Source organism: Cucurbita pepo, chromosome LG13 (assembly GCF_002806865.2).
Source record: "Cucurbita pepo subsp. pepo cultivar mu-cu-16 chromosome LG13, ASM280686v2, whole genome shotgun sequence".
NCBI classification, from domain to species: Eukaryota; Viridiplantae; Streptophyta; class Magnoliopsida; order Cucurbitales; family Cucurbitaceae; genus Cucurbita; species Cucurbita pepo.
The window spans coordinates 7,079,814-7,104,625 of record NC_036650.1 but is presented as its reverse complement, the minus strand read 5'-3'; the positions used below and the strand labels follow the sequence as shown (position 1 = coordinate 7,104,625).

General features: G+C 37.1%; 5 protein-coding genes and 1 long non-coding RNA gene across 9 annotated transcripts; 3 read left to right on the top strand and 3 right to left on the bottom strand.

Annotated features, from left to right (window-relative positions):
• Positions 1-796: 796 nt before the first annotated feature.
• On the top strand, positions 797-5,838 carry LOC111808800. 2 transcript variants are annotated; one of them, XM_023694985.1, is made up of 6 exons: positions 797-959; positions 1,084-1,125; positions 1,602-1,722; positions 1,799-2,214; positions 3,034-3,376; positions 4,544-5,838. In XM_023694985.1, the coding sequence occupies exons 2-6, from the start codon at positions 1,091-1,093 to the stop codon at positions 5,633-5,635; spliced, it is 2,007 nt and encodes a 668-aa protein (XP_023550753.1). In that variant the 5' UTR covers positions 797-959; positions 1,084-1,090; the 3' UTR covers positions 5,636-5,838. The 2 variants fall into 2 exon arrangements, with proteins under 2 accessions (XP_023550753.1, XP_023550752.1); XM_023694984.1 differs by having other exon boundaries at positions 1,072-1,125.
• Positions 5,839-6,348: 510 nt separating this feature from the next.
• On the top strand, positions 6,349-10,522 carry LOC111809237 (putative RING-H2 finger protein ATL71). Its single transcript, XM_023695652.1, has 3 exons — positions 6,349-7,066; positions 8,263-8,360; positions 9,741-10,522. Exons 1-3 carry the CDS (start codon positions 6,908-6,910, stop codon positions 10,147-10,149), a joined length of 666 nt encoding a protein of 221 aa, XP_023551420.1. The 5' UTR covers positions 6,349-6,907; the 3' UTR covers positions 10,150-10,522.
• Positions 10,523-11,337: 815 nt separating this feature from the next.
• On the bottom strand, positions 11,338-13,080 carry LOC111808307 (cytochrome P450 77A3-like). The gene has a single exon (XM_023694211.1). The coding sequence runs from the start codon at positions 12,973-12,975 to the stop codon at positions 11,440-11,442; it is 1,536 nt and encodes a 511-aa protein (XP_023549979.1). The 5' UTR covers positions 12,976-13,080; the 3' UTR covers positions 11,338-11,439.
• Positions 13,081-15,124: 2,044 nt separating this feature from the next.
• LOC111808528 (MKI67 FHA domain-interacting nucleolar phosphoprotein-like) lies at positions 15,125-18,606 on the bottom strand. Its single transcript, XM_023694575.1, has 10 exons — positions 18,336-18,606; positions 17,569-17,657; positions 17,302-17,395; positions 17,056-17,170; positions 16,908-16,963; positions 16,753-16,800; positions 16,563-16,660; positions 16,373-16,442; positions 16,187-16,297; positions 15,125-15,487 (listed from the first exon to the last, which is right to left on the bottom strand). Exons 1-10 carry the CDS (start codon positions 18,594-18,596, stop codon positions 15,437-15,439), a joined length of 993 nt encoding a protein of 330 aa, XP_023550343.1. The 5' UTR covers positions 18,597-18,606; the 3' UTR covers positions 15,125-15,436.
• LOC111808529 lies at positions 17,848-20,254 on the top strand. Of its 3 annotated transcripts, none has more exons than XR_002817090.1 (4): positions 17,848-17,958; positions 18,916-19,164; positions 19,413-19,642; positions 19,750-20,254. It is a non-coding gene; the product is annotated as an uncharacterized LOC111808529 (long non-coding RNA). The 3 variants fall into 3 exon arrangements; XR_002817089.1 differs by having other exon boundaries at positions 17,849-17,958; positions 19,759-20,254; XR_002817088.1 differs by having other exon boundaries at positions 17,850-17,958; positions 19,413-20,254.
• LOC111808527 (glucomannan 4-beta-mannosyltransferase 9-like) lies at positions 18,664-23,194 on the bottom strand. Its single transcript, XM_023694574.1, has 9 exons — positions 22,681-23,194; positions 22,226-22,324; positions 21,472-21,724; positions 21,066-21,176; positions 20,862-20,998; positions 20,056-20,169; positions 19,772-19,971; positions 19,420-19,614; positions 18,664-19,136 (listed from the first exon to the last, which is right to left on the bottom strand). Exons 1-9 carry the CDS (start codon positions 22,966-22,968, stop codon positions 18,974-18,976), a joined length of 1,560 nt encoding a protein of 519 aa, XP_023550342.1. The 5' UTR covers positions 22,969-23,194; the 3' UTR covers positions 18,664-18,973.
• Between the last annotated feature and the right edge of the window lie 1,618 nt (positions 23,195-24,812).

Here is a 24,812-nt window from a genome sequence, read left to right as displayed (position 1 = left end):
TGGGAGAATGACTTATACCCTCAAACTCTCAGTCTAAATCACTATATAACGAAGAGTTTGAGTTGATTCACTTACGAAAGTTTTGGATTTAGTCGATGGAATTGTGTTTGAGTTTTATAATTAAAAAAATTATTTTTTTTAATAGAAAATAGATGTTATGTCAACTTTAGGTGGTAACGATACGACATTTTATTTTTTTATAAAAAAATAATAAAAGTCAATTTCTAATAGGAAAAAATGCCATTATTTTATGTCAAAAAAGCCAATCACCATTGATTTACAATACCCAATAAATATTAATTTAATTGATTACTTAAACAGACCTCTAGCAGGATTTTTAAATAAAAAAATTATGAAATTAAAAAAATAAAAAATAAAAATCTGATTACGTCAAATATTAAATTTTTAAAAAAAATTTATTAACCAATTTACTAAATACAAAATAAAAAATTTAAAAGTTTAAAATTTATTTGAATAAAACAAAATAAATAATTAACTCCAAACACCCACATCCAACATGATAATTGTAGTGAAAATACTTTACTATTTAACAAAATATATTAAAAATAAAAAATGAAAAAAAAAATTTTAATTAATAATTAAATAATTTGCAGTTATTATTTAAAATAATATGATTATATTAAATAAAATGATAAGTATTTCTAGAAGAAATTATTAAAAATAAAAAATGAAAAAAAAAATATTTAAATTAATAATTAAATAATTTGCAGTTATTATTTATATTCTCTAGACTCGTTGGTGATGTGATATATATAATGGTTTATTGCAGAGGATATTGTCCCAATCGAATCGGACCCAAACATTCACGAAAGCAGTTGATTTTTGGTCCCATCTTTGTTCATATGGTCGCGGGAATGGAATTTCTCCACCATTCCCACCTCCTACCCTCATACTCAAACTAAAGTCTCCGTTAGGGTTCATGGAAGCTTCATTCTGAGGTCAGAAATAGCATGCGTTTTCTTTAATCTTCATCTCTCATTTGTTTTCTGCTCAAATTTCTCCTGTTTTTGCTGCTCAGTTATTAGTAATCTTCTTATTTTTCTCTTGAAGCTGTTTTATCAGTTAGACAATGGAGAATCCTGATCAGGATCAGCAAGATCCGAGGTACGACTCATCTGGCTTTCTTTAATTTCAATAGCTCTTCTGCTTTTGCCTCTAGTTTTTAGTGGTTCCGTAAGTCTCCGATTATCGTTTGAGCTTGTGTTTGTGTAATCCTGTGATTGGCGGATTGTTCTTGAACGAAGTGTATTAGATTTAGGAGGTTTTAAGTTGCTTTTTTCTATATGGTTCTGGATTATGAATTACTAGTTTGCCGTCCTCCATCGAGACATTTTTGCTCCTTAAGGATGTAAACGGCTTTGTCTCAAAGCTGAGATTGCGAGAAATTTCGGAGAAATGGAACTTAAGTTTTCTGTTTTAATTTAGATCAGATGGAACTTTTTTTAAATTAATGTTTAAAAGCATTGTACAATTGTATTAGTTATTGGGATAACGAACTGTACTCATACTTGGTTGGATGCTTTGTTATAATTAAATGGTGGAGTTGATTGCGTATTTTTTAATGGTCATTGGTGTATCAGGAGCGTTCCTGGTGTGGAGGACACAACCGCAATGACTATTGAGTTTCTTCGTGCTCGATTACTGTCAGAACGATCTGTTTCAAAATGTGCAAGACAGAGAGCTGATGAACTAGCACAAAGAGTTCAGTGTTTGTTTATTATTTTTGTTGGTTTTACATGGCTTCTATCTGATCTGGAAATATAATTTTTTACCATAGGTTGCAGAACTGGAGGAGCAGCTAAGGGTTGTGTCTTTTCAAAGAAGAATGGCTGAAAAGGCCACAGCAGATGTACTTGCCATCTTAGAAGACAATGGGGCTACTGATATTTCTGAGACACTTGATTCAAACTCTGACCATGAAACGGCAAAAGTTGAGGATGGCCCTGTAAGAGGGGATGCAAACTCCAGTTCAATAGGAAGGAGAAACGAACACGAAGAATATTCAGGTTCTGATACTTCTCCAATGCTAGGTGGAAGCCTGTCTTGGAAAGGACGCAATGATAGACCACATATTCGTGAGAAGTACAAAAAATTTTCTATAAGAAGTCAAAGCAATATTACTTCGATTGGTTCTTCTTCACCAAAACACCAACTTGGAAGATCGTGCCGCCAGATAAAACGTCGGGATACAAGGTATGCTCAAGCTGTTTACTTTTGTCCTCCATTTATGAATTTTTTGTTAAATTGGATCATCCGTAAGACTCTAGGTTATAGTTCCCGTAGATTAATTGGCATTTTGGAGTGACTATTAATTCCTAATCACTGAAGTGAGATTTTGGATAGATCTGAATGTAATGGTCATAACCACTCCCTTAATATGTTATTTTTTTAGTCATTAACAACAATCTTCATATGTTCTTATGCTGCCCCTTCTCCTATGGAAGGTGGTGTTCAATCCAAAAAACCTTATGAATCTCTTAGTACTTTCCTAATATTTTGTGATAAGCAATAGATAAGGAGTTTTCTGGTCACCCTCTCCAGTAAAAAGAAATCTACTTAGAGTCGTCTGTTGACTTGAATGGAAAAGAATAGAACTTCCCGAGACTCTTTCGAGGAAGAATGGTTTTATCTTAGGGATACTTTGAGAATCTTGACCTTTCTTTGGTGCTATTTCAGAAACAATTTTGTAACTGTTACTCTTTTGTTCTCGTTGCTGATCGAAGTTTTTTTTTCCTCTCTTAATATGCTATACTCCGCTCTTTGGCTGATAGATAAGATTGTTTGTTCCCTTCTTTTATATTCTTTCTTCGGCAAAGCAAGTATTGTCTCTTTACCGGAACCCGTTTAGCTTATCGTATAGGGGTGTTAGATGATAGTTGGCTGCTTCTACTATGTCTTAGATCCTTGAAGTGTAGTTCAATCATTTGATTGAGTGTTAAAGAGATGTTGTTGAGTTTTAAGCTCTTCTTGAACTTTGCACTTGAAATATTAATTATTACGTATGCATACCAGACCACTAGATGGGGAGCAAGAGCTCAAATCCAAGACATGCGTGGATAGTTGTCAAGAGATACCCTCTACTTGTTCAGAAGACTCTCGGAATTACTCTGTAAATGGGGACAAGATATCGAGAGACAGCTATGAACTTCGTGATAAGACACGCTCGGGTTCTTCAGAAGTTCATAATAGTGTAGGAAATAAAGATCAAGATCATGATTTAGATGGATATGAAAAAGTAAGCGATATGGAGAAGACATTGAAATGTCAAGCACAACTCATTGATCAATATGAAGCAATGGAAAAGGCTCAAAGAGAATGGGAAGAGAAGTTCAGAGAAAATAACAACAGCACTCCTGTATGTTCGTTCTTTCTTTCATTATATCCACAATTTAGTTGAAATTTTTATGAAAGTTCTATTTTGATGCTAGGATCATGCATTCCTTTTTTTCTTATCATCTACCTTACATGATGAGCACTCTTTATCATATTGGTCACTTTTTTCTTCAAGTCTCTCCTGTTTTAGCTAGATAACTTCTGTTGATGGTAGTAATGCCTTCCCTTTTCTTTTCTCTAGTAAGATGCTCCAGTATCATGAACATAAATTTTAAGTAAATCTGTGGGATTACGTAAAGATTGTTTTCTTTGTTTTTGTAACAAAAAGAAAAAAAGGGAAGCCATTGGCCTTGCTTCTATTGCATGACAATCACGTCATACAGTCGATCCCTGCCAGACATGTCTTTGCAGCAGTCCTTGATTTTATGCACTCATTTACCAGCTTAAAGAGGGTTTTGCATTGTGAGATCTCACATTAGTTGGAGAGGGGAATGAAACATTTCTTATAAGGGTGTGAAAACCTCTTCCTAGCAGACGCATTTTAAAACTGTGAGGCTGACGGTGATACGTAATGGGCCATAACGGACAATATCTGCTAGCAGTGGCCTTTAGCTGTTACAAATGGTATCAGAGCCAGTCATCAGACGGTGTACCAGCGAGGACGCTGGGCCCTCAAGGGGGGGGTGGATTGTGAGATCAAACATTAGTTGAAGAGGGGAACGAAACATTTCTTATAAATGTGTGAAAACCTCTCCCTAGCAGACGCGTTCCAAAACCGTGAGGTTGATGATGATACGTAACAGGCCATAGCAGACAATATCTGCTAGCGGTGGGCTTTGGCTGTTACAAATGGTATCAAAGCCAGTCATCGGACGGTGTGCCAGCGAGGACGCTGGTCCCGAAGGGGGGTGGATTATGAGATCCCACATTGGTTGAAGATGGGAACGAATCATTCCTTATAAGGGTGTGGAAACCTTTCCCTAGCAGACGCGTTTTAAAAACCGTAAGGCTGATGGTGATACGTAACGAGCTCAGACAATATCTGCTAGCGGTGGGCTTTGGCGGTTACATGCATGTCTTTCTCCTTGTACTAATTTGTCCTCTGGTTTTGACCCAATTACATTATTGTTTGCACAGTGGTAGTTTCTTTAACAACTTATTCTTCTCTCTTGGTTCATTGCTTGTGTAGGATTCTTGTGACCCTGGAAACCATTCAGATATCACCGAGGAAAGGGACGAGATCAGGGCTCAAACGCCAAATCTGTCGAATAGTTCTTTGCTTGCAAATGAACCAAAATCACAGGTTTCAGCCGATTGTGTCACTAGAGATTTGTCCCAAGCTCAAACCAGTGGGGGGCTTGGCCCATCTTTGTGTTCTGATGTGGAAGACTTGCAGGATCAGAATATGAACAGCGTTTCCACTTCAAGATCACTTGAAGAATTTACCTTCCCTATGGCTAATGTAAAGCAATGCCAAGAAAGCCATGAAAACAGAGAACAAGAACCTTCATGTCCCTCCAACCTCAATCATGGGCTCCCAGAAAGGCTGTTGTCATCTCATACTGGTATCAATATCTACGACCAAGAAACTCCGTGCAGTCGTACCGATCTATATGCACTGGTGCCACATGAACCGCCTGCGTTAGATGGTGTACTAGAAGCACTTGAACAAGCCAAACTATCACTAACCAAGAAAATCAACAAATTACCCTTTGTAGAAGATGGTTCAGTTGATAAATCCATTGGAGCCTTATCTGTTCCAAAAGTTGAGGACAGGTTAGAAATCCCAATTGGATGTGCTGGGCTCTTCAGACTTCCAACTGATTTTGCTGCTGAAGCTTCTTCTACACAACCGAACTTCTTGGCTTCAAGTTCCGAGTTAAGATCGACAGCTCGTTATACCGGTGAGAGTGTTTCATTATCTGCAACTCATCAAATTTTCCCTGCTCATGAAATGGAGGATAGATCAAGTTTTTTAACAGGTTTACGCAGCAGCCATTACCATACTGGTTCGGGTTCTACCCGAGATGGATATCTAACCGACCATGCCCCCGAGCATAGATGGAAAAATCCTGGCCAGAACCATCATTTCGATCAATACTTCGATGCAATTCAACCTTCTCCCTATGTGCACAGCTATCCATCACCACCTCCAGTATTGTCGAGCATCCATCCAAATGATAGTTTCTTAAGAACTTTTCCGAATCGGACCTTAGAAACGCCTCCGACCAACCAATATTCATTTTACGAAGATCAACTTAGGCCGAATATGTATAGATAGTTGCATGTAGTTATATAAGTACAGATTTGTGATATATTCTTCAGGTACCTTGGAAGGCCATTTCTACCTTGCTGGAAGGAAATTGGCATTAGAAGGAGAAGGAGATTTGGCCGTTTGTAATATTAACGTTGTTTGTCCTGTAACTTAGGTTGTTCTGTCTGGACATCATGTTAAAATAAACCATAAGATTCTCATTTGGGCTACTTTTCAGGATTAGTCCACATTAGATAGTGTCACTACCGTACTCCTCTGGCAATGGGACAGCGATTGTACGACACTTATTCTAATCCGACGAATAAGTCAACCGTATGAAAACCGTAAATAGCGGACAATTTAGACGTATGATTGAGCTTCGGTCATGTTCGATAAAAAATGCGTTGAAAACAATTTGTAAGAAAGTAATGTTGTAGGCTAAAAGCAAATAGACTACAACCATAACTTTGATAGCATATAATCAAGTAAGAAAAATTAACAGAAAAAGTGATCGATGAAAACCTGAGTAGGTGCAAGTAGGTGGGGCGTCGCTAGTGATCGATGAAAACCCGAGTAGGTGGGGCTTCGGTTTTTGGTAAGGAATTAACAGAAGAAGTGACTAAATATAACTTTTTTTAGAAGTAAATTAGAAGCTTTAATAATTTTGAAAAGTATGCTTAGCAGAAAATGAAGGCTCAATTACTCCTCTTTGTTAATAATTCAATCGTGATTTCCATTAATGTCTGAACATATTTGATTCTTCTTCTTTAAATATTCATTAGAAGATTCCATTTTCCAACGCTTCGTATTTCAATTCCACTCTCCGGGTTTGAGTTCTTGTTTCGATCCTCGATCCGCACCCAAAATTCTTCAAATGGATTCTCTCCTTTTCTGTTTTTGCCGATTCCCGATATCTCCACCATGGTTTCAATCTATTTCACTGGGGTTTTTGTGCTCAATTTCACAATAAAACAGTCACTATCCGATATCGACAACCACCAGTCGATTCACTTTAGTAAGCTCCCACTTCCCTGCAAATTACTTCAAGATTTTAACCTCTTTTTTCCTTTCCTCATTTGGATTCGAGAGTTTTCTTGATATGATTCATCATGGGGATCGATTTCCGTTCTGTTTTGGCGTGAATGGGATTCGAATTCCTTCCGAGGTTGAAGCTGCTGAAGTTGCCTCGATTTTAGTTGGCAGTTGAACACACTGTTGAATTGCTGAAACTGATTTCATTTCGAAATTTGAGTTTCGATTGGTGCGGAAAGGAGTTTTTGAGTTGAGGATATTTGGAGAATGATGTCTTCTGGAATAAACTTGGTGATGACTGTTATTGGATTCACTGTGAGCACTTTGTTCATCGTGTTCGTCTGCACAAGGCTTGTTTGTGCTCGGATTCATCTCAATGCTTCAAGGCGCTCCTTCCCAATCGCTTCTAGATCCGATCTCAGTGGGGTGAGAATGTTTTTTTTTCTTGTTTAATTCGCTTCCAGATTTGATGTGGATATATCTATTTTGATTTTGTTCTAGCTAGTTGATTTTTGTTCTTGTTGGTCGCTAATTTCCCTTGGAACTCGTCTCCCTTTTTGTTACTCTTTCTAGGCTTAATTTCTGTATGTTAATTCATATGCCATAGATTTATCACTGGAAACTGGATATGATTGCCTCTCTGCATTATAGTTAAAGTGACATCACTTCAATACTTGCTTTTCTGCCATTTTCATGTAGTTTCAGGATTCGTTTCATGCTGTGGTTTTACTTTGTTTCGATATCGCCCCCTTTTTTCGCTCTCTTTTCGGTCTGCCGGGGCCTATTTCATGTATTTGGATATGGTGTTGTTCGGTTATCCCTCTTACATAGTTCTGCTAATACGTTTTTTGCGAAACCACGAATCTCCACAATAGTATGATGTTGTCCACTTTGAGCATAAGCTCTATTACTTTTGCTTTTGGTTTCCCCAAAAGGTCTCGTACCAGTGAAGATGTATTCCTGGTCATCCTCGTAATTAGCCTACATGGGACTACTCCTTTCAATAATCCTCAACAATTCTTCCCTCGAACAAAGTACACTATAGAGCCTCCTTTGAGGTCTCTCATATGGAGCTCTCAAACAACCTCTCCTTAATCAAGGTTCGACTCCTTCTTTAGAGCCGTCGAACAAAGTACACTCTTGAGTCACTTTTTTGTTCGACACTTGAGGATTTGATTGGCATGGCTCTGATATCTTGTTAGAAACCACGAACCTCCACAATGGTATGATATTGTCCACTTTGAGCCTTAACTTTGCTTTTGGTATCTACAAAAGGCCTCATACTAATGAAGATGTATTCCTTACTTATAAACTCATGATCATCCTCTTAATTAGCCAACGTGGACCTACTTCTCTCAATAATTTTCAACAATTTCTGGATAGTCTTTTTGCATTGTCGCTTTTAGTCAACTACTAATGGATTGGGAGGTATTACAAAAAGGGTCTCTGAAAAAACTCAATTCTTGTTTGTTCTCATAGGCAGTGGTTGTGCATTCATATTTCACAATTCACATTTCTACTCCTTTTTCTTTTTAATATACTACTTTTAGACTTCGTTCAGGCTTTAGGTTGATTCGTTTATGGATATTTCTTTATTTACACGTCGAACTTCTTTGTTGCAGCTGGAACGGGGATTACACGGTCTAGAGCCTTTGTTTGTAGCCAACTTTCCAACTAAGAAGTACAGTGATGAATACTTCTCATCTATGAGAAATTCTCAGTATGTGCCCCCTTCAATTCAGTCTCTCATTTCATTGGTTTTCATGATTTTTCAAGAAAATCCCTATCATTTTAATGTAAAGCTTAATGACTTTATCAATGAAAGGAGAGAGACATGTGACTGCATGCTTTACCTATGGGAAAATGATGAGCTTGCAATGAGTTGGTCTTGTAGTTGATTGGTTTTACCCTAAGTTACTAGAAATCGTGACTTTTTTATGAGACGTTTTGGTAAGTTGGCTTCAAACATAGTCCTAATCAGCCTGGGCCCTTGGCAATAGATGTCGATAGAGGCGTTATTCGTTAAAATCTCGTACGGCTTGGAACAAACGATAACGTGTTATGGACATGATTCAATCATGCTCCATTAGTTTCACTCTACCTTGGAGCTTTCTGAAGATATTCTTGTACAATATTGAGTTCTCTTAGCTTGAGTATGCCTAAAGTGTTAAGAACTTAAAACCCCTTATGCAGATCTTCGTTGCTCCCTAGCTCTCATGAAACAACCTTTGCTTGCAATATTTTGAGTTAACTCGAGCTCGAGCTCCCTATTCTTGTTGCATTATGTTTAAAGAAACAATACACGACCAAGGGAGAACTCGAACTCCCTATTCTTTCCATTACTAGAGATCCCAAATGATCAAAAGATGTCTGCTCCCCTCTTGTTAACAAACAACTGAACTAAATGAGCCCAACTCTTAAGTTCATTACAGAAGTCCTCTCCCACACTCACAAATCAAGCCATACTACGACTCCTTCAACCCTTCTCCTTCCATACAATTCCACTCTCGGAGGAATATTGAATCTATTGAGCTAGGTATACCACACCATCTTGATCATCTATGTGATCCCAGACTGATTGGTTGTAATGGTCCAAGCCCATCGCTAGTAGATATATCCTCTTTGGGCTTTCCCTTCAGGTTTTTAAAACGCGTCTGCTAGAGAGAGGTTTCCACACCTTTATAAATAATGTTTCGTTCTCCTCCCCAACCGATGTGGGATCTCACCTTAGTGATGTTATAGAAGTGGCAGGTATCATGAAATGTATGCGTGGATGCTATTCAACAATTCTTCTTATAAATGGGGAGAAGTTTTTGTAAAGCACCATTCCTGAATGTCTCTCTCTCGTAGACTCGTACTTAAATAGCAAAAATGGTTTCTGTTGTGCGTGATTTTGTTGTGATTCCTTAGCGGAAAAAAAGACGAGATGGTATTTTGATCTGAGTAAACAAGGTGGATTCCGAATCTAGTCCAAAAAGTGATGATATTTAAGATTGCGATTACAATTCCTTTTGGTTTTATGTGATGCTACATTCACGTTTGTTTAGCAAATCATGGAAAAACACAACACAGCCAAATTAGATTCTGTTTTGAATGGCAGATGCACAGTTTGCTTGGCAGACTATCATAGTGAAGACTTATTGCGCATTCTTCCCTACTGTGGACACTCCTTCCATGTGAACTGCATAGACATATGGCTGCATCAGAACCTAACATGCCCGGTTTGTCGTATATCGTTACGTGACGTCCCAGACAAGAAACGAACGATGCAACCCTTGTTTAGTTCAGCAATTCGCTCCCATTACAACCTCAACTCAGATGCCTATGCTCATCCCTGCCACGAGTTCCCGGGAGACCTCGAAAACAGTGAGTTGGATCAACCAATCCAACAAGAGAACCGCCGCTCACCTAGGACCAATGGAGCAGCACAAGCCCTTGAGAACACGTCCTCGTTCATCATCAAAGGTAACCAGAATAGTAAAAATGTAGAAAGCCCATCAAATGCTTGAACTTCCCTTAACTATGTGCTTAGAAAGATTGTCTGTCCCGTTGTTTACCACTGTGTATAAGTGCTGTTTGCAGTGAATTATTAGTTCATCTCTCTCTCTCTCTCTCTTATATTTGAACCAATGCATGCTGAGAAGAGGCTTTTAAGTGTTCAGCTAAATTGTAGGATCAGAATCTCTAATTCTGCAGGCTGCTGTTATTGTGTTTTGGAGTTTTCATGTAGTTTCCTGTGGGCTATTTAGGACAGAACTTGACCCAAATTCTCTCTCTCCACCTTCAGCTGTTGCATTAAATATGGCTCCAGCTTTTGGCACCATCTTGTGGATTACAGTTGACCCTCACATGCCTTTATTATAAGCATTTCCTTTTCTCTCTCTTGCTTTGTTTTCTTGGCAAGTCCATTGCTAGCTGATGTCATCGTTTTTAAAACGTACTTGTTAAGAGAGTTTCTATACTTTTATAAATAATGTTTCGTTTGCCTCCCTTCCTAATCTACAGGGATCTCGAGATTCAATTCTCCGTGGCATGCATTTATAGCTATGGTACCTTCAAAGTTGTTTCTTTTTCAGGTCAGCTTCAAGTGGTTGACGGTTGGGTAAATTCAAATTCCTTGTCTGGGGTTGCAGTAAGAATATAAGGGAAATGGGTCATTTTCCAATTTTGGAAAAAGGAGAGAGCTTTTAGTTCTTCTGTCTCTCTTTTGGTCAACTCATTCACGAGTCTACTTTGAATATTCTTAAACTTTCAAAAAGTTAAAAAAATAAAAATAAAATACTTTTACGATACTTTTAAAAAGTAAAAAAGAAAAAAGAACAGTTAGAAATCCTTAATATTTTGTTTAAAAAATACTCTTAAATTTTAAAAGGATTTGAAGAATACCAAACATGACGGTAAATATATTTCTGATTTTTTTAAAAGAGTTAGAAACAAAATAGTAATATTATTTAAAAGAGTTAGAAACAAAATAGTAATATTTGTATGCAAAATTAAAGTATTTTAATTCGACACAAAATTAAAGATTTATAATATTACAAAATTAAAATTATTTTAAAGACTAAATAGATAAAACTTAAAATTTAAATTTAATTCAATATAAATATAAGGATTAAGATATAACAATTAAAATAAGGGAAATAAAATAGAAAATAGAAAATAGAAGATATATATAATATGGTAATCTGCAAAAATAGGTTATGAAAAGGAAAATAATATTAACTCAATAATTTGCATTACAAAGAAACGTAGCCATTAGGACATCTTCTTCTTCTTCTTCTTCTTCTTCTTCTTCTTCTTCAACCTCTTGTTCTTGCAATGGCTCTGATAGGATTCTTCATCACAACAGTAAACTCATACTTCTTCGTAAAATCCAATTCACTCTTCGGTGGATACGAACTCCATTCGAATTCCTGAACCAATCTCGCCACCATCAGATGAACGTGAATCGTCGCCATTCCCAATCCAGGGCAAATTCTCCTCCCAACTCCGAACGGAATCATTTTCAGTCCTTTACTCCCCGTCATATCTGCATCTCCCTCCCCGGAAATGAATCTCTCTGGATCGAATTTCTCCGGATTCTTCCATACTTCCGGATCGTTGCTGATTCCGGCCAAATAAACCTCCACGCTCGCCTCCACCGGTATGTCGTATCCGCCAAGCTTCGTCGTCTCGATCGCCGAATGTGTCAGCGAAAAGTACGTCGGCGGATGCCTTCTCAGAAGTTCCTTCACCACCGCTTGAAGATACGGCAATTTCTCAATGTCCGATTCCTCAATTTTTCTTTCGCCTACTAATTGCTTGATTTCTTCGTGTAGTTTGTTCTGGATGTTAGGGTTTGCGATTAGCTCTGCGATTCCCCATTCGATCGCGGTGGCGGTCGTATCCGTGCCGCCGTTGAGGAATTCGGAGCAGAGAGTGACTAATTCGGCGTCGGTTGGGGAAGATTCCCGGCCGTCGACCTTGAGATTGAAGAGCGTGTCGAGGTACGAAAATGAAGTAGCGGTAATGTCTGTACCTGGATTTTGAAGTGCTTTTCTCCTTCGATTGATGAACTGTACGACGAATTCGATCTGCTCTGTTCTCACTTCCATGGCGCGTTTCCTCTGTTTTGAGAAAAACGGCCTCAAAGTCGGGAGGAAATCGTCGATTCTCGGATCGACGGTGAGCAGCACAGTTTTAAGAACCTGATCCATTTTCTCGACGGATTCCTCGTCCAGTTCTAATCCAAAGCACATCGCCAAGAGAATACAGAACACAGCGAATCGAGCGTTCTTCAACACCCAAACGACTCCACCGTTTGCATCGGCATCGGCTCTGATGCGTCGAACGAGTTTATCCATAGCGTTCTTCCTCACATCGCGAAACTCCTGCAAGCGGCTGGGAGAGAGCATATTCTCCACCATGTTCCGGCGGAGGGAGCGCCAGAGGGAGCCGTACACAGCAGCATTGACGGAGAACTTATTGCTACTGAAGACGATTCGGGTAGGGTTTTCGGCTGGGCGGCTGGCGAAAGTAGAGCCACGCTTGATTAGAGCTTCGTGAATGAGATCGGCGCCGGACAAAATGATCATGGTGCGGGATCCCATCTGGAGAGTGAAGATTGGGCCGTAAATCTGGCGGATGTCTTCAACGTATTCGAAGAAATGCTTGCCAGAACGAGCAACCTGGAAGAGGTTTCCGACGACCGGCCAGCCACGGGGTCCCGGCGGGAGGTTGAGTCGCGGCTTAGAGGAGCGTTTTTGGATGAGGAAGAAGATGAATGCAGAGACTACGAAGGCCATAATCGAGAAGAGAAGTCGCAGGTAGTGATCGGAGAAAGAGGAAGACGCCATTGTTAAACAGAGAGACGAGAAGAATAAGAATGTTCGGATGAAGACGGGAGGAACAATTTCAGACGGATATTTATAGGCGACCGAAGGACTAAGCAATTTTTTCTTTTTTAATATATATATATTATAATATATATATATATGTATGTATATGTGTGTGTATATATGTTTTTTTTTAGTGTATTATGAGAAAATAATTTTTTAAAAAGTATTTTAATTTATTAAAATATTTATTATTTATATAACTATTTTTATTATTTTTTTTTGTTTTTTAGAAATATTTATGGTTCACGAGCTTGTTGTAGTCGGTCCAACAAGAGAGAATCTTGCTACTTACTTGCTATATCCCCGCGTTCTTGCAAGGGAGTTTTGTTACCAGACAACTTACTGTTTCGGGAAAGCGAGAGATCTCATTGTCCGAGAAATGCTCTTTCTTCTTGACCAAATAGGATCGTCCCGTTACTGTAGAACCTATCACTAAAATACTCCTACGAGGGAATAAGGCTAAGTGGAGCAAAAAAAGATTTTTAAAATTATTAAATATTTAGTAATAATTGGAAGTTTATAATGTAAAATAATATAAATTGTAGGTGTTAGATGAACACGACTCTCCACAATGGTATGATATTGTCCACTTTGAGCATAAACTCTCATGACTTTGCTTCCCAAAAGGTGTCATACCAATGGAGAGAGTATTATTTGATTATAAACTTATGATCATTCCCTAAATTAGTAGATGTGAGACTTTCATCATCCAACACCTCCCCTCGAACAAAGCACGCCTCCCCTTAATTGAGGCTCGACTCCTTTTTTCTTTTGGAGTCTTAATCATTTTTTGACTATGCTTTCGAGAAGGCTGACTCCTTTTCTTTTGGAGTCCTTTGTTCGACATTTGGGGATTTACCCATCTATTGGCACAACTAAGTTTAAGGCATGACTTTGATACCATATTAGATGAACACGACTCTCCACAATGGTATGAGGCTTTTTGGGGAAGCCCAAAGTAAAGTCACGAGAGATAATGCTAAAAGTAGACAATATCAAACCGATCGTGGAGAGTCGTGTTCATCTAGTAAAAAAAATATAAAAATGTTGTGAGAGGACAGTTGGGAAAGGCATTAAGTAATATTTGTTTTAAGAGTGAGGCAAGATTTAAGTGATAAAAAAATAATTTATTGTTTTGGATATAAATAGTTAGAATTAATTATAAATAGTTAGAATTAATTATAAATAGTTAGAATTAATTATAAGAGTATAATATAAATAATTGGGGAAAATAGTTAAATAAAGGGCGGTGGGGGGCATTTAATGATGTTATAAAGGATAAAAGAGGAAATGCATGCATGGGTGAAGACTAACCTAATCTGCCCATAATTAAACTTCACCCTTCACCGTTTCTAACCTAATTAATTATAACCACAAAATTTCCAATTTAAACTTTTAAAAAATCCAATTAATAATTAGCATTTAAATCATCAATTTAGTCTTTTAAAAATAATTTATTAAATATAAATTCAAAATTTTCAAGGATATATTACTAAAAAAAGACTAAATGTACAACTTAATAATATTAAAAAAATAAAAATACAATCCAATTATATAAAAATAAATGGAAGAAGATTCAGATGAGAGATAAATGGAATAATTGAATTTAAAGTCAAAATGGGTGCAAAAATGAGCTCATTTATGAAAGGGGTGGGGGGAGGTTGAATTCATTAATTACCAGATATATATATTTTTTTTTAATAGAAATTTATTAAACCCAAAATTAAAATTTTAAAAATTTTAATTATTAAATAATATTTAAAGTTGGAAGGACCTAATAGAGACAAATTTAGGATAATGAGCCTAAATTCAAAATAAATAAATAAATAAATAAATAAATAAAATTGGTTTTTGGTCGAGGAGAGGTGGGAAGACAGAAAGGAGCATTCAAAATGGGAGGCAACCCTTACCCACTTTACTTTATTTGGTTCACATTTTTTAGTCCCATCTTTTAAATATCTCATTTTCCATTTTTTCAACCCAATCATGGCCCATTCAAGATCTCATTATCGGTTTTTAGATCGATAATTTATGTCTCGTTCAATGAGTTATGATCAAATTGACAATCATTTTAATGACCCTAAACAGACTTGAATGGACAAAGCTGAAACACGATAAAATATACATATAGATCATTCGGTTTCCCATCCTAGCGACGAGTCCGAATTGTAAGCCATAAAGCTTCAACATAACTTTTTTTTTCATTTTTATAAAAGGAAATTCATACTACTAAAGTTCAAAATATGTTTGACACAAAATTCCAAAGATCAAATTTGGAGATTCAAGGATATTGGGAAGGTTACCCTCCAGCATAAGAAATTTGAAAGATGGAAGGGCTCATCACCTCCCCCGCTCTCCTTCCTTCCTTCCTCCCTGTGGTGTGATGATATTGTAGCCTTCTACGAACCGAACGCTCGTTCTAATCTTCATCGAACTTGATCTTCTTGGGAGCTGGTTGGACACTGCCCACCTGCAAATTATCCAGAGTCAACACATTAGGAAACTAGACTGCAATTGTACATTCTAGAACTCAGCAGAACACCAACTAGATCGGGGTGAAGCCCCAGCAGATTGCAGCATTCAAATCATGGCACTGAATCTCACTTCGACCTATCGTATCTCATGAAGAGGGGGGGCATAATAAGTTGCTTAAGTTCTTAGAAGCCATGTACAAGCACTCGAAGCTATATAGGTTTGCAGTTTGTTCAACTCGAGAACATACCCAATCAATGTCTACACCTGAGGTCTTTCATAATTACCCTTCTAATGTCTTCTATAATTACCCTCTTAACCATATACTTTTGATTTGGAGACATTTTTATGATTTCTTTAGTTACTAACGAAATCATAAAAATGTCTCCAAATCAAAAGTATATGGTTTAGTTTTGTTTGGCTCATATTGGACAGCCTTGTTTTCTCGCCACAAAAATATGGTTTCGTCGACGATCATAGCAAAAAAAATCAGAAATGTTTTTGTCATGGGAATTGAGTTTGACCACAGGAGCAGAAATCAGCCAATCAAACTAAGGAATGGACTCACTATCTATATTAATGTTAAAATTCCAAGGATAAGTAGAAATCAGGGGTTGGTGAATAAACATCTATCATTTTTTTTAAAAAAAATTAACAGCTACAATTTAATAATCTTTGGAAAAAAAAAGATTCTTACAATTTCTGGACACTCATAATCAATCCCAGCAGCTCTTATCCTCTTCTTTCTAGCCTGATCCCGCTTCAAGATCCTCGCTACCAACTTCTTGTGCTCGTCCAATGTCCTTTCCTGAAAAGTTATCATAGAACAAGTAAATAGAGATGCATGTTTATGGTCTAAAAGATCATTTTCCAAGCTTAATACCTTGTTATGCTGCTTACGCTCAAGTTCAGACCAATCTAAGGGCTTGTGGCGATAGCTAAAACCTTTCCATCTGCAAATATGACAACATTTAAACGACAAACGAAACAATGTTCTTCGAAAAATTCAACAACTACACCCCCACAAGGATTGATGCAAAAATCTAGCAGGAGAAATGTAATTGATTACTTACAGTTTGGGATGAACATGCTCAGGAGAAATTAGATGGACTTTCAGAAGGTGTTCATACAACAAATAGTTATGCATAGAATCAGCCACAATTTTTGCCACCTGTGCGCACGAAATCCAAATTTGGGGTAAACTGAAAGTGTCTAAGATGACGAACATCTAGAACAATTACATGTACAAATGCCCTAACATACCTCTGGAGATTCAAATTCAATGTATCCAAAATGCCTCGACTTCCCAGTCTGCGTACAAAAATTCAACCATGGATGAAGATACTGAGCAAGAATGTTCAATTACATGATGAATTAACTTAATACAATGCAACATTCTCCATAGGAACCAGCTATACCTTTCTATTTCGTGCAATTCTTATTCTTTTAACTTTCCCAAACTGTCCGAAAAACCCTACAGAAAACTATACCTTAAGAAGCAGCAGACAAGATAACGAGAAAATTATACTTAAAATTTCATTGAATGTAAAATGTAGGCGGCCAAACCTTCCATCTCCTTCTCGAAGAAACCATGGGGTATGCGACCAATGTAGAGAACAGTAGCAGTATTTTCCAGGGGCTTCTGTGCTGGTAATTTACGCCCAGGACCACCCTCCAATGGCTAAAAACAGAGGCAAGAGAGAGGAATAAGTACATAGAACACTAGAGAGGTTAAGAGAAAGGATGAACAAAAATCAAAATAAAAATCCGAGTCGAAGGGATTGATGAACAGTGTGTGAAGAGCATACATACCAAGAAATCGGCAGATTCCTTCTTGTCCGATAAGGAAGAAGTAACCTTACTGAGTTTCTTCTTCATAGCCTTCTTCGCCTTGGCCCCCATTGATCTAAAACAAACAAACAAACAAACAGCCAAAGAAAATTTCAGGAAATCCGAAGCGGAAAGTAACGATATGAGTCCGAATTTCAAAACTGAAATGGAAAAGAGGAATCGAGATTCAAGTGGAAAGTTAGGGTTTATGAAGAGTAAAACGAAGATTAGGGTTTCGAGAGAACTGACCTGAAAACACAGTAAGAGGAAGAAGAGGCACGAAAAGAGAGAGCGCGGTGAAGTTGGAGGCGACGTATCACCAGGACGTAGGTCGAGGACTGGAGGACAGGTTAAACGCTGCCGTTTTAAGCTTTGACTTGGTCTTGACCCGGTTTATTACACCATTTCATTCAATAATTAAAAATAAAATAAAATAAAATAAAATAAATAAACTTTTAAATTGGATTCTATTTTTAAAATCGTTAACAATAAAATTTAGGTTAAATTAAAAAAAAAAAAAAAAAAAATCTAAAAAATTGGGAGAGTGCCGGTTGTTGCTATATAAAGCAGTGGAAGCTTCACTGGAATCTGTTCGTCAAGGTGGGGAACTGATCGATGAAAGGCTTGCCGCCATTGGAGGTAAGTTGGATGCATGATTGCCCTACTATCTGGTTTGAACTTTGATGTTTTGAATTTCTACGCCATCTAGGTTAAGATTAGCCTCAGGAATTATACTAAGTTCTGTTTGAATCATGTTCAGCGTTGTCTTGAATCTTAAATGTCTCCTAAATTCCGTAGTTTCAAACATTCCTGGCCCCGATTCTCTTTCGATTTGTACTTTCTCGACCAGAAATTCACCAACAGAAAAACCGATGCATCTCTCGAAAACAACACTACATATCACGTAATCAACATAACTAAGAAGCGGTAAATCAGGAATTCCATTTTCTAAGCATGATTCCATTTTCTAAGCATGATTTGGGAAATAAAGCTAGAAAAAGTGGCTGTAAACTCACCGCTAGTCTAGAACGATTGTAAATCGACACCTGACTAGAATGAGATGCGAAATTCCAGGCGAATTGAATAGAAGCCTGTCTGGATTCAGAGGAAATGAACATCGCATCCACCAAAAGGGAACGGTGGGTTCGATCGGTGAATCGAGCACAGGAACTCGGAGAGAAGACTGAGAGTGACATGGATTGGGGGAAAGAGAATGATATGAAATGAGAAGCGCTTAAAGCTTTGGACATATTCTCATCAAACGCCGTTGATTTCATTTGATCAAAGGTGGAAGAATTCTACAGATAGTTCTTATATTAGGCCACAGTTTGAGAGAGAAGAAGATTGAAAATTCTTAGTTTTGTTTCTCTTTTCATTTTCTGGTATCAATTCAAACTGTATACAACAGACTTCTTGCAGTAACCTCTTATCAACACAACAACTTTCAATGAACACTCTCCTTCAAAAAGAACAATCTTTTGTTGTACCAAACTGAAACAAATAAAGCTCTCTCCCCAAAAAATATGTATATAATAAGTTAAAGAAAGGGAAAAGCTTCCCTAGATGATTCTTCATTCCACCATTTTCTTTTTGCAGCACATAGGGAGGCAATGGGTGGTATAAATAATTGAGCAGGGTTGAGCATATGAATCTGCTAAGAGTTGGGAACCAGAGTTCCGATGTAACCGACCCCGGCGATGAAGAAAGCAAATGACTGAAGGAAGAGGTAGATGAAGTATCGGTTCTTCCCGAAGTTGAGATCATAGCAGCCGCAGAAGAAGAGATAGGCTCCAACACAAAGCTCAAGCAGATGGAGTCTGTTCATCCACAATCAGAAAGAAGAAGGTGATGTCTACAAATCCAGAAACTTGAACTAATTATGCTAGAGTATATATATCACTAATGTATCTCGACGTGCTTTAATTTTCGGTTTCCATAGGACTCATAAATAGTCAGTGTTGAAGACATAGAAACCATGTGAATGATATTTTAGCGATAACAGTGCAATGAGAAATCTAGTTTAATGTCATATTAGAAGTCCTTAATGAAGTGGATTAAATTCCAAAACGTATATATACTGTTGCTTATTGCAGATTTTACCTTTCTCCGAATCTAAACTGAGGTTTCCAGGGAGTTTTGGAACCTAGTTTAGTCTTTAGTGCATCTCCCAATTTCTCGGTGACGACCCATTCATTTACTCTCCCTGCTTCCAACAGACCGATGAATGTTGCCTTTGTTCGGTGCAGCGACATGACATTCTCGAAAAGGATCCAGAAAATGATCAGGTGGAATGATCTGCAATTCAAGATTGTCAATCAAAACGGTAAGTATCAGTGTAGAGTTTTTTATATTCATCAACTGGAGGTGAAAATGCTAGAACTTCTAGTTCTAACAAATTAGAAAGAATGTCCCTCGACTCTTGGTTTCTAGTTCTAACAGGTAAGAAGATGACCTTGGTGTTCCGACTGCATTTAGGAGGGTGATCATAGAAGGAATATAAACGGCACCCCATTTTGGTACCGATACTTCAGGAACCAAGACGGTAGCTGGCAAAACAACACAATAAAATACAAACGTGACAATATGGGCGACGATCTTCCGAACAAAGAAGAAGCTGTAGATCAGGTAAAGCTTTTTCCACAGGGAGACTTTCTGCAGGCACATAGAAAGCTAATGGTGAGGAGATGACAATCCAACAAATGAAAGCAACATATCAAAGGAATACTCAAACCATGCCTTGTTCCTCATGATTTCAACAACCATCTTTTTGAAGAGGTTCGCCGGGCCACAAGACCATCGGTGTTGCTGATATTGGTAAGCTTTGAAGGTACTAGGCAATTCATTCTTCACCTGAAACAACTCATTTACATTTACTATTGCTTAAGAACTGAAAAAACTAGCAAGATTAATCCCATTTCCCACTTTTATAATCTTATGGAGTAAGAGTACTTGACCCAATATAAGGGTAGGTAGTCCTGGTTATAAGGCTCTTAGATACAAACTCCCTAGTGAAAACTTAACCATTTAAAATCTTGTTCTCTCCTAAAGAGCCCTTGATGTAAACAATGCCTCCGAAAAACTAGCAGACGTAAACCATGAGCATAATACAAAGAATTTGTAATGACCTAACCTCACTGCTAGCGGATATTGTCTGCTTCGGCCCGTTACGTATCGTCGTCAGCCTCACAGTTTTAAAACGATTTCTACACCCTTATAAGGAATGTTTTGTTCCCCTCTCCAACAAATATGAGATCTCACAATTCAAATGGTATCAGAGCCAAATACTAGGTGGTGTGTTGGGCCCTCAAGGGAGGTGGATTGTGAGATCTCACATTGGTTGGAGAGGAGAACAAAACATTCCTATAAGGGTGTAGAAACCTCTCCCTAGTAGACGCGTCTGAAAACCGCGAGGCTGACGATGCTACATAACGGGCCAGGACAATATTGGCTAGCAGTGAGTTTGAGTTGTTATAGATTTAGACGCTAGAAACCTGCCATCAATAAGTGTGATAAAAGAAAAAAGAAACATTAAGTAGGAGTACCTTGAGGTCTCCAACATAGACAAACTTCCAGCCTTTTAGGCTAGCTCGAACAGCCAAATCCATATCTTCTACCGTGGTTCGATCCTTCCATCCTCCAGCCTCCTTCAGTGCAGCAATTCTCCAAACACCAGCTGTGCCTGCAAGAACTCCATGGTTAACTTGCAGAGGTTAAAGCCATCAACAATGTCTTACAACCCAGCTTACCATTGAACCCAAAGAAGCCATAAGTTGCAGACCCCACCTCTTGCTCCACTGTGAAATGATAATCCAATGACATCTCTTGCATTCTCGTCATTAAACATTCATCTGAGTTCACTGCAACAGTTCCAACAACCAACTTCAAAATCATCGAATCTAAACCAATTTTGTAGAGGATTGTTGGGAGGGAGTCCCATATCGGCTAATTTAGGGGATGATCATGGGTTTATAAGTAAAGAATACATTTCCATTGATACGAGGCCTTCTGGGAAAAAACTCAAAGCAAAGCCATGAGAACTTATGCTCAAATTGGACAATATCATATGGAGATCCGTGATTTCTAACAAGTTTCACCAATCAAATCCACCTTCCTATCGTTGTTACGTGAAATCAGAAACATAGAAAAGCTTACCAAACTTCCAGCGAGCTTGAACAAGAGCAATCTCAGGATTGTTCGTAAGAAATGGAATGGTACGCCAAAGGAAATCAGGCTCTGGTTGGAAATCGGCGTCGAAAATAGCGACGTAATCACAGAGCTTAACGTAATTATGCTTCATTCCCTCTTTTAGAGCCCCTGCTTTGTACCCATTTCTGCTGTCTCGGATCTCGTACTTTATGTTTATCCCTTTGCTTGCCCATCTTTTGCACTCTAATTCCACCAGATCCTGATTATTTTTTTGTCCAAATTATCACAAACCCACATCAAAAATCCACAAAACAATGGTGGGTTTCAACCCGAATCTCAGTTCTTCACTGATTTTGATGGAAAATCTTCCAACTGCTGGAAGAACTCAGAAGAGAGAGCTTCTGTAAATGGTGGTTTTCCATCTGAATGATCTCTTCGTTTCAATTGGATCGAAAAGGAATTAACTTGTTCCAAGAGATTATGCTTTTGAGTTAATTATTAGGACTTCTCTCATAAATCTTGTTTCTGTTTTTGGCTTTTGTTGACTCTACCTGACTTGGAATTTAGATATTAATAATTAAGCCAATTTTTAAAATAAAATGTAAAAGAAAAAAAAAAACTGACTTTCCAACAAGGATTCTATATTAATTAAGAATTGACTTTGGATAAGGTTTATTTATTTATTTTTTATGAAGAAATAAAATTGTCCCAACGAACTTTATAATAATAATTAGATTATGGTTTTAAAAAATGTCCAAACCTTGATAGAAGGATCAGTAGAATCATCAAGAACTTGAATGATGATCCTATCAGATGGCCATGAAAGTCCACATGCTGCTCCAATAGATAATCGATAAACCTGATCCAAAAAAACAGTAAAAACTTCATCTTTCTCAAGGAGAGACGTTCGATACTAACTCGAGACCAGACCCAACACACAAAATGAAAAAAAAGAAAAAAAGAAATGAACTAACAATCAATACTAACTCAAGATGAGACCCAACACACCAAACGGAGAAAAAAATGAAGTGAACTAATGAAACAGAGCATATGGATTAAAAGGAAAGATAATTAATACTAACTCAAGACGAGACTCAACACACTAAACGGAGAAGAAATGAAGTGAACTAACGAAATAGAGCAGATGGGTTAAAAGAAAAGACAATCGAGACGAGACCCAACATACAAAACGCGGTAAATTAGATTAGTATTCACCTCGCTTTCATTGTACATTGGAATTTGGACCAAAACCATGGGATAAACAAAATGGGCAAGCTCAAGATCATCTCGAATGGGCTCCCACTTATAAGTGTTGTGAGGGTTTGTTGCAAAGAGCTTAAGAAAGAGAATGACAACACCCATATAAAGCCTCTCAAAGAAGAGCATTAGGGACATGGCCAGACAACCTCCCACACAAAGCTTCAACAAAGGGGCTATCACAGGGGCTGTGCTTTGCTCCCAAAATGGCCCTATTTCCCCTCCTAAGCCCACTTCCTCTTCCATTGATGAATGAAGCTTTTCAAGAAATTTAAACTCTTTTTTCTCTCTCCTTCTAGCTTTTTAGAGAGAGAGAGAGAGAGAGATTTTGTTTGAAATTATTGGGAATTTTTAAGGGTATTTATATCATGAAATTTGGTTCTAAAATTTCTTTGAAGGAAAGAGATTGCACACCCAAATTTAGTGCTATTTTTTTTAAATATTGTTCTGTTTGGGGATTTATTTTAAATATTTTTTTCTTTATTTGAACCAAAATATTATTTAAAAAAAAATTAAAAAGGTAGATTGGCCATCATTTTCAAATAAAAAATTTAGTGGGAAAAATATGGGGAATGAAATGGTTAATTGTAGTTGAGAGTTGGTCTTGTATAGACATTCTAAGTAGCTAATCTTTCATTTTAAAGACATGAATAATGGAAATTATATTTATAATTATAATTATTAAATAAAATATTTACCCGTCTTTTCAAAATCACAAAATTTTATATAAAAAAGTTTTCGTATTTTTTTTTTGTAAGAGTGTGGAAACCTCATCTTGTTTTAAAACTGTGAGATTGACAGTGATACGTAACAGACTAAAATGAATTATATTTGCTAGTGGTGAGCATGGGCTATTACAAATAGTATCAGAACTAGACACTACTGTGCCAGCGAGGCCCTCCAAAAGAGAGGTGGATTGTGGGACCCATATAAAATAATATATTATTCGAAACTTTTTTTTTATAATGTCAATATAATAATAATCCGCTCTAAATTTAAAATTATTAAAAAATTAAAAGATTATAATACGTAGAATATAGTCCCCACAAGTTAATCCTTGAACATTAAAAAGTTTAGAGTATACTTCTTATTTAATATTTCAAGTAGTTAAAGGAAGACGACCACCGACAACAAAGAAAAAAAATGATTAATAGCTTTATATGTAGCGTGGCTCTTATTAGCTATGCAAACGATCAAATAAGGTGAGACGTGCACAGGCTACTGTATACAACAAATTACTTTGGAATAATTTCTATGCACGGTTGAAACAATAAAACTTCTGTATCGTAACGTGCTTAGCTCGAGTTTGGAAGATAAAAAATAATCAAAATAATAATAATAATTATTATTATTATTATTATTTTGGTTATATGGGAAATCTCAAAAGTAGTAGGTGAGGATATAAGACCGTTACCAGCTGCCTCATATGCCTTAGCTATTGGGAGGTTTAGATCCATGGTGGAAATTTATGCTATTATTGTTATAAAAAAAAATTATTGTTTTTTTATTGTTGTAATTGTTGAATTAAAAAATACTAATTATTTTTTGTTTCTTCGTATTGTGAATTTTTAATCATCAATATCGATGGTATTAGAATAGAGAGGTGTACACGGATTCGTATTATTGAGGCTTGATGTTCGATCCAATTCATTATCTCAAAACAAATAATACGAATTGCGAACCGTGATTAAAAAAAATCTTCTTCTGTGCTAGTGTGCTAGTATTCATATCTGGGAATGAGAGAAGATATCAAGAAACCGAAAATACTTTTGGCCCGTGAAATTTCATGAAAGTAACAATTTAGCTTCTAAACTTTTGTTTGCAACGTTAGTCCTATACTTCAATTCAGTCTTTATACTTGACATGTTGGTCGAATATATTGATTAGGAACCAAATATATTTATAAATCGATCGATAAATCGTTAATTTCACGAGGGATCAAGAACGAAAGTACCGAACAAAATGTAAGATGAAGAGGTGGAGTGTCGAGCTCTCAAAGCTCATTGTGAAGTTAAAAGAGGAACTTCAGCTGACTTGAATCACAAGCTTTAATTTCTTTAAGCTTTTAGGCTGTCTACCTATGAATTTCC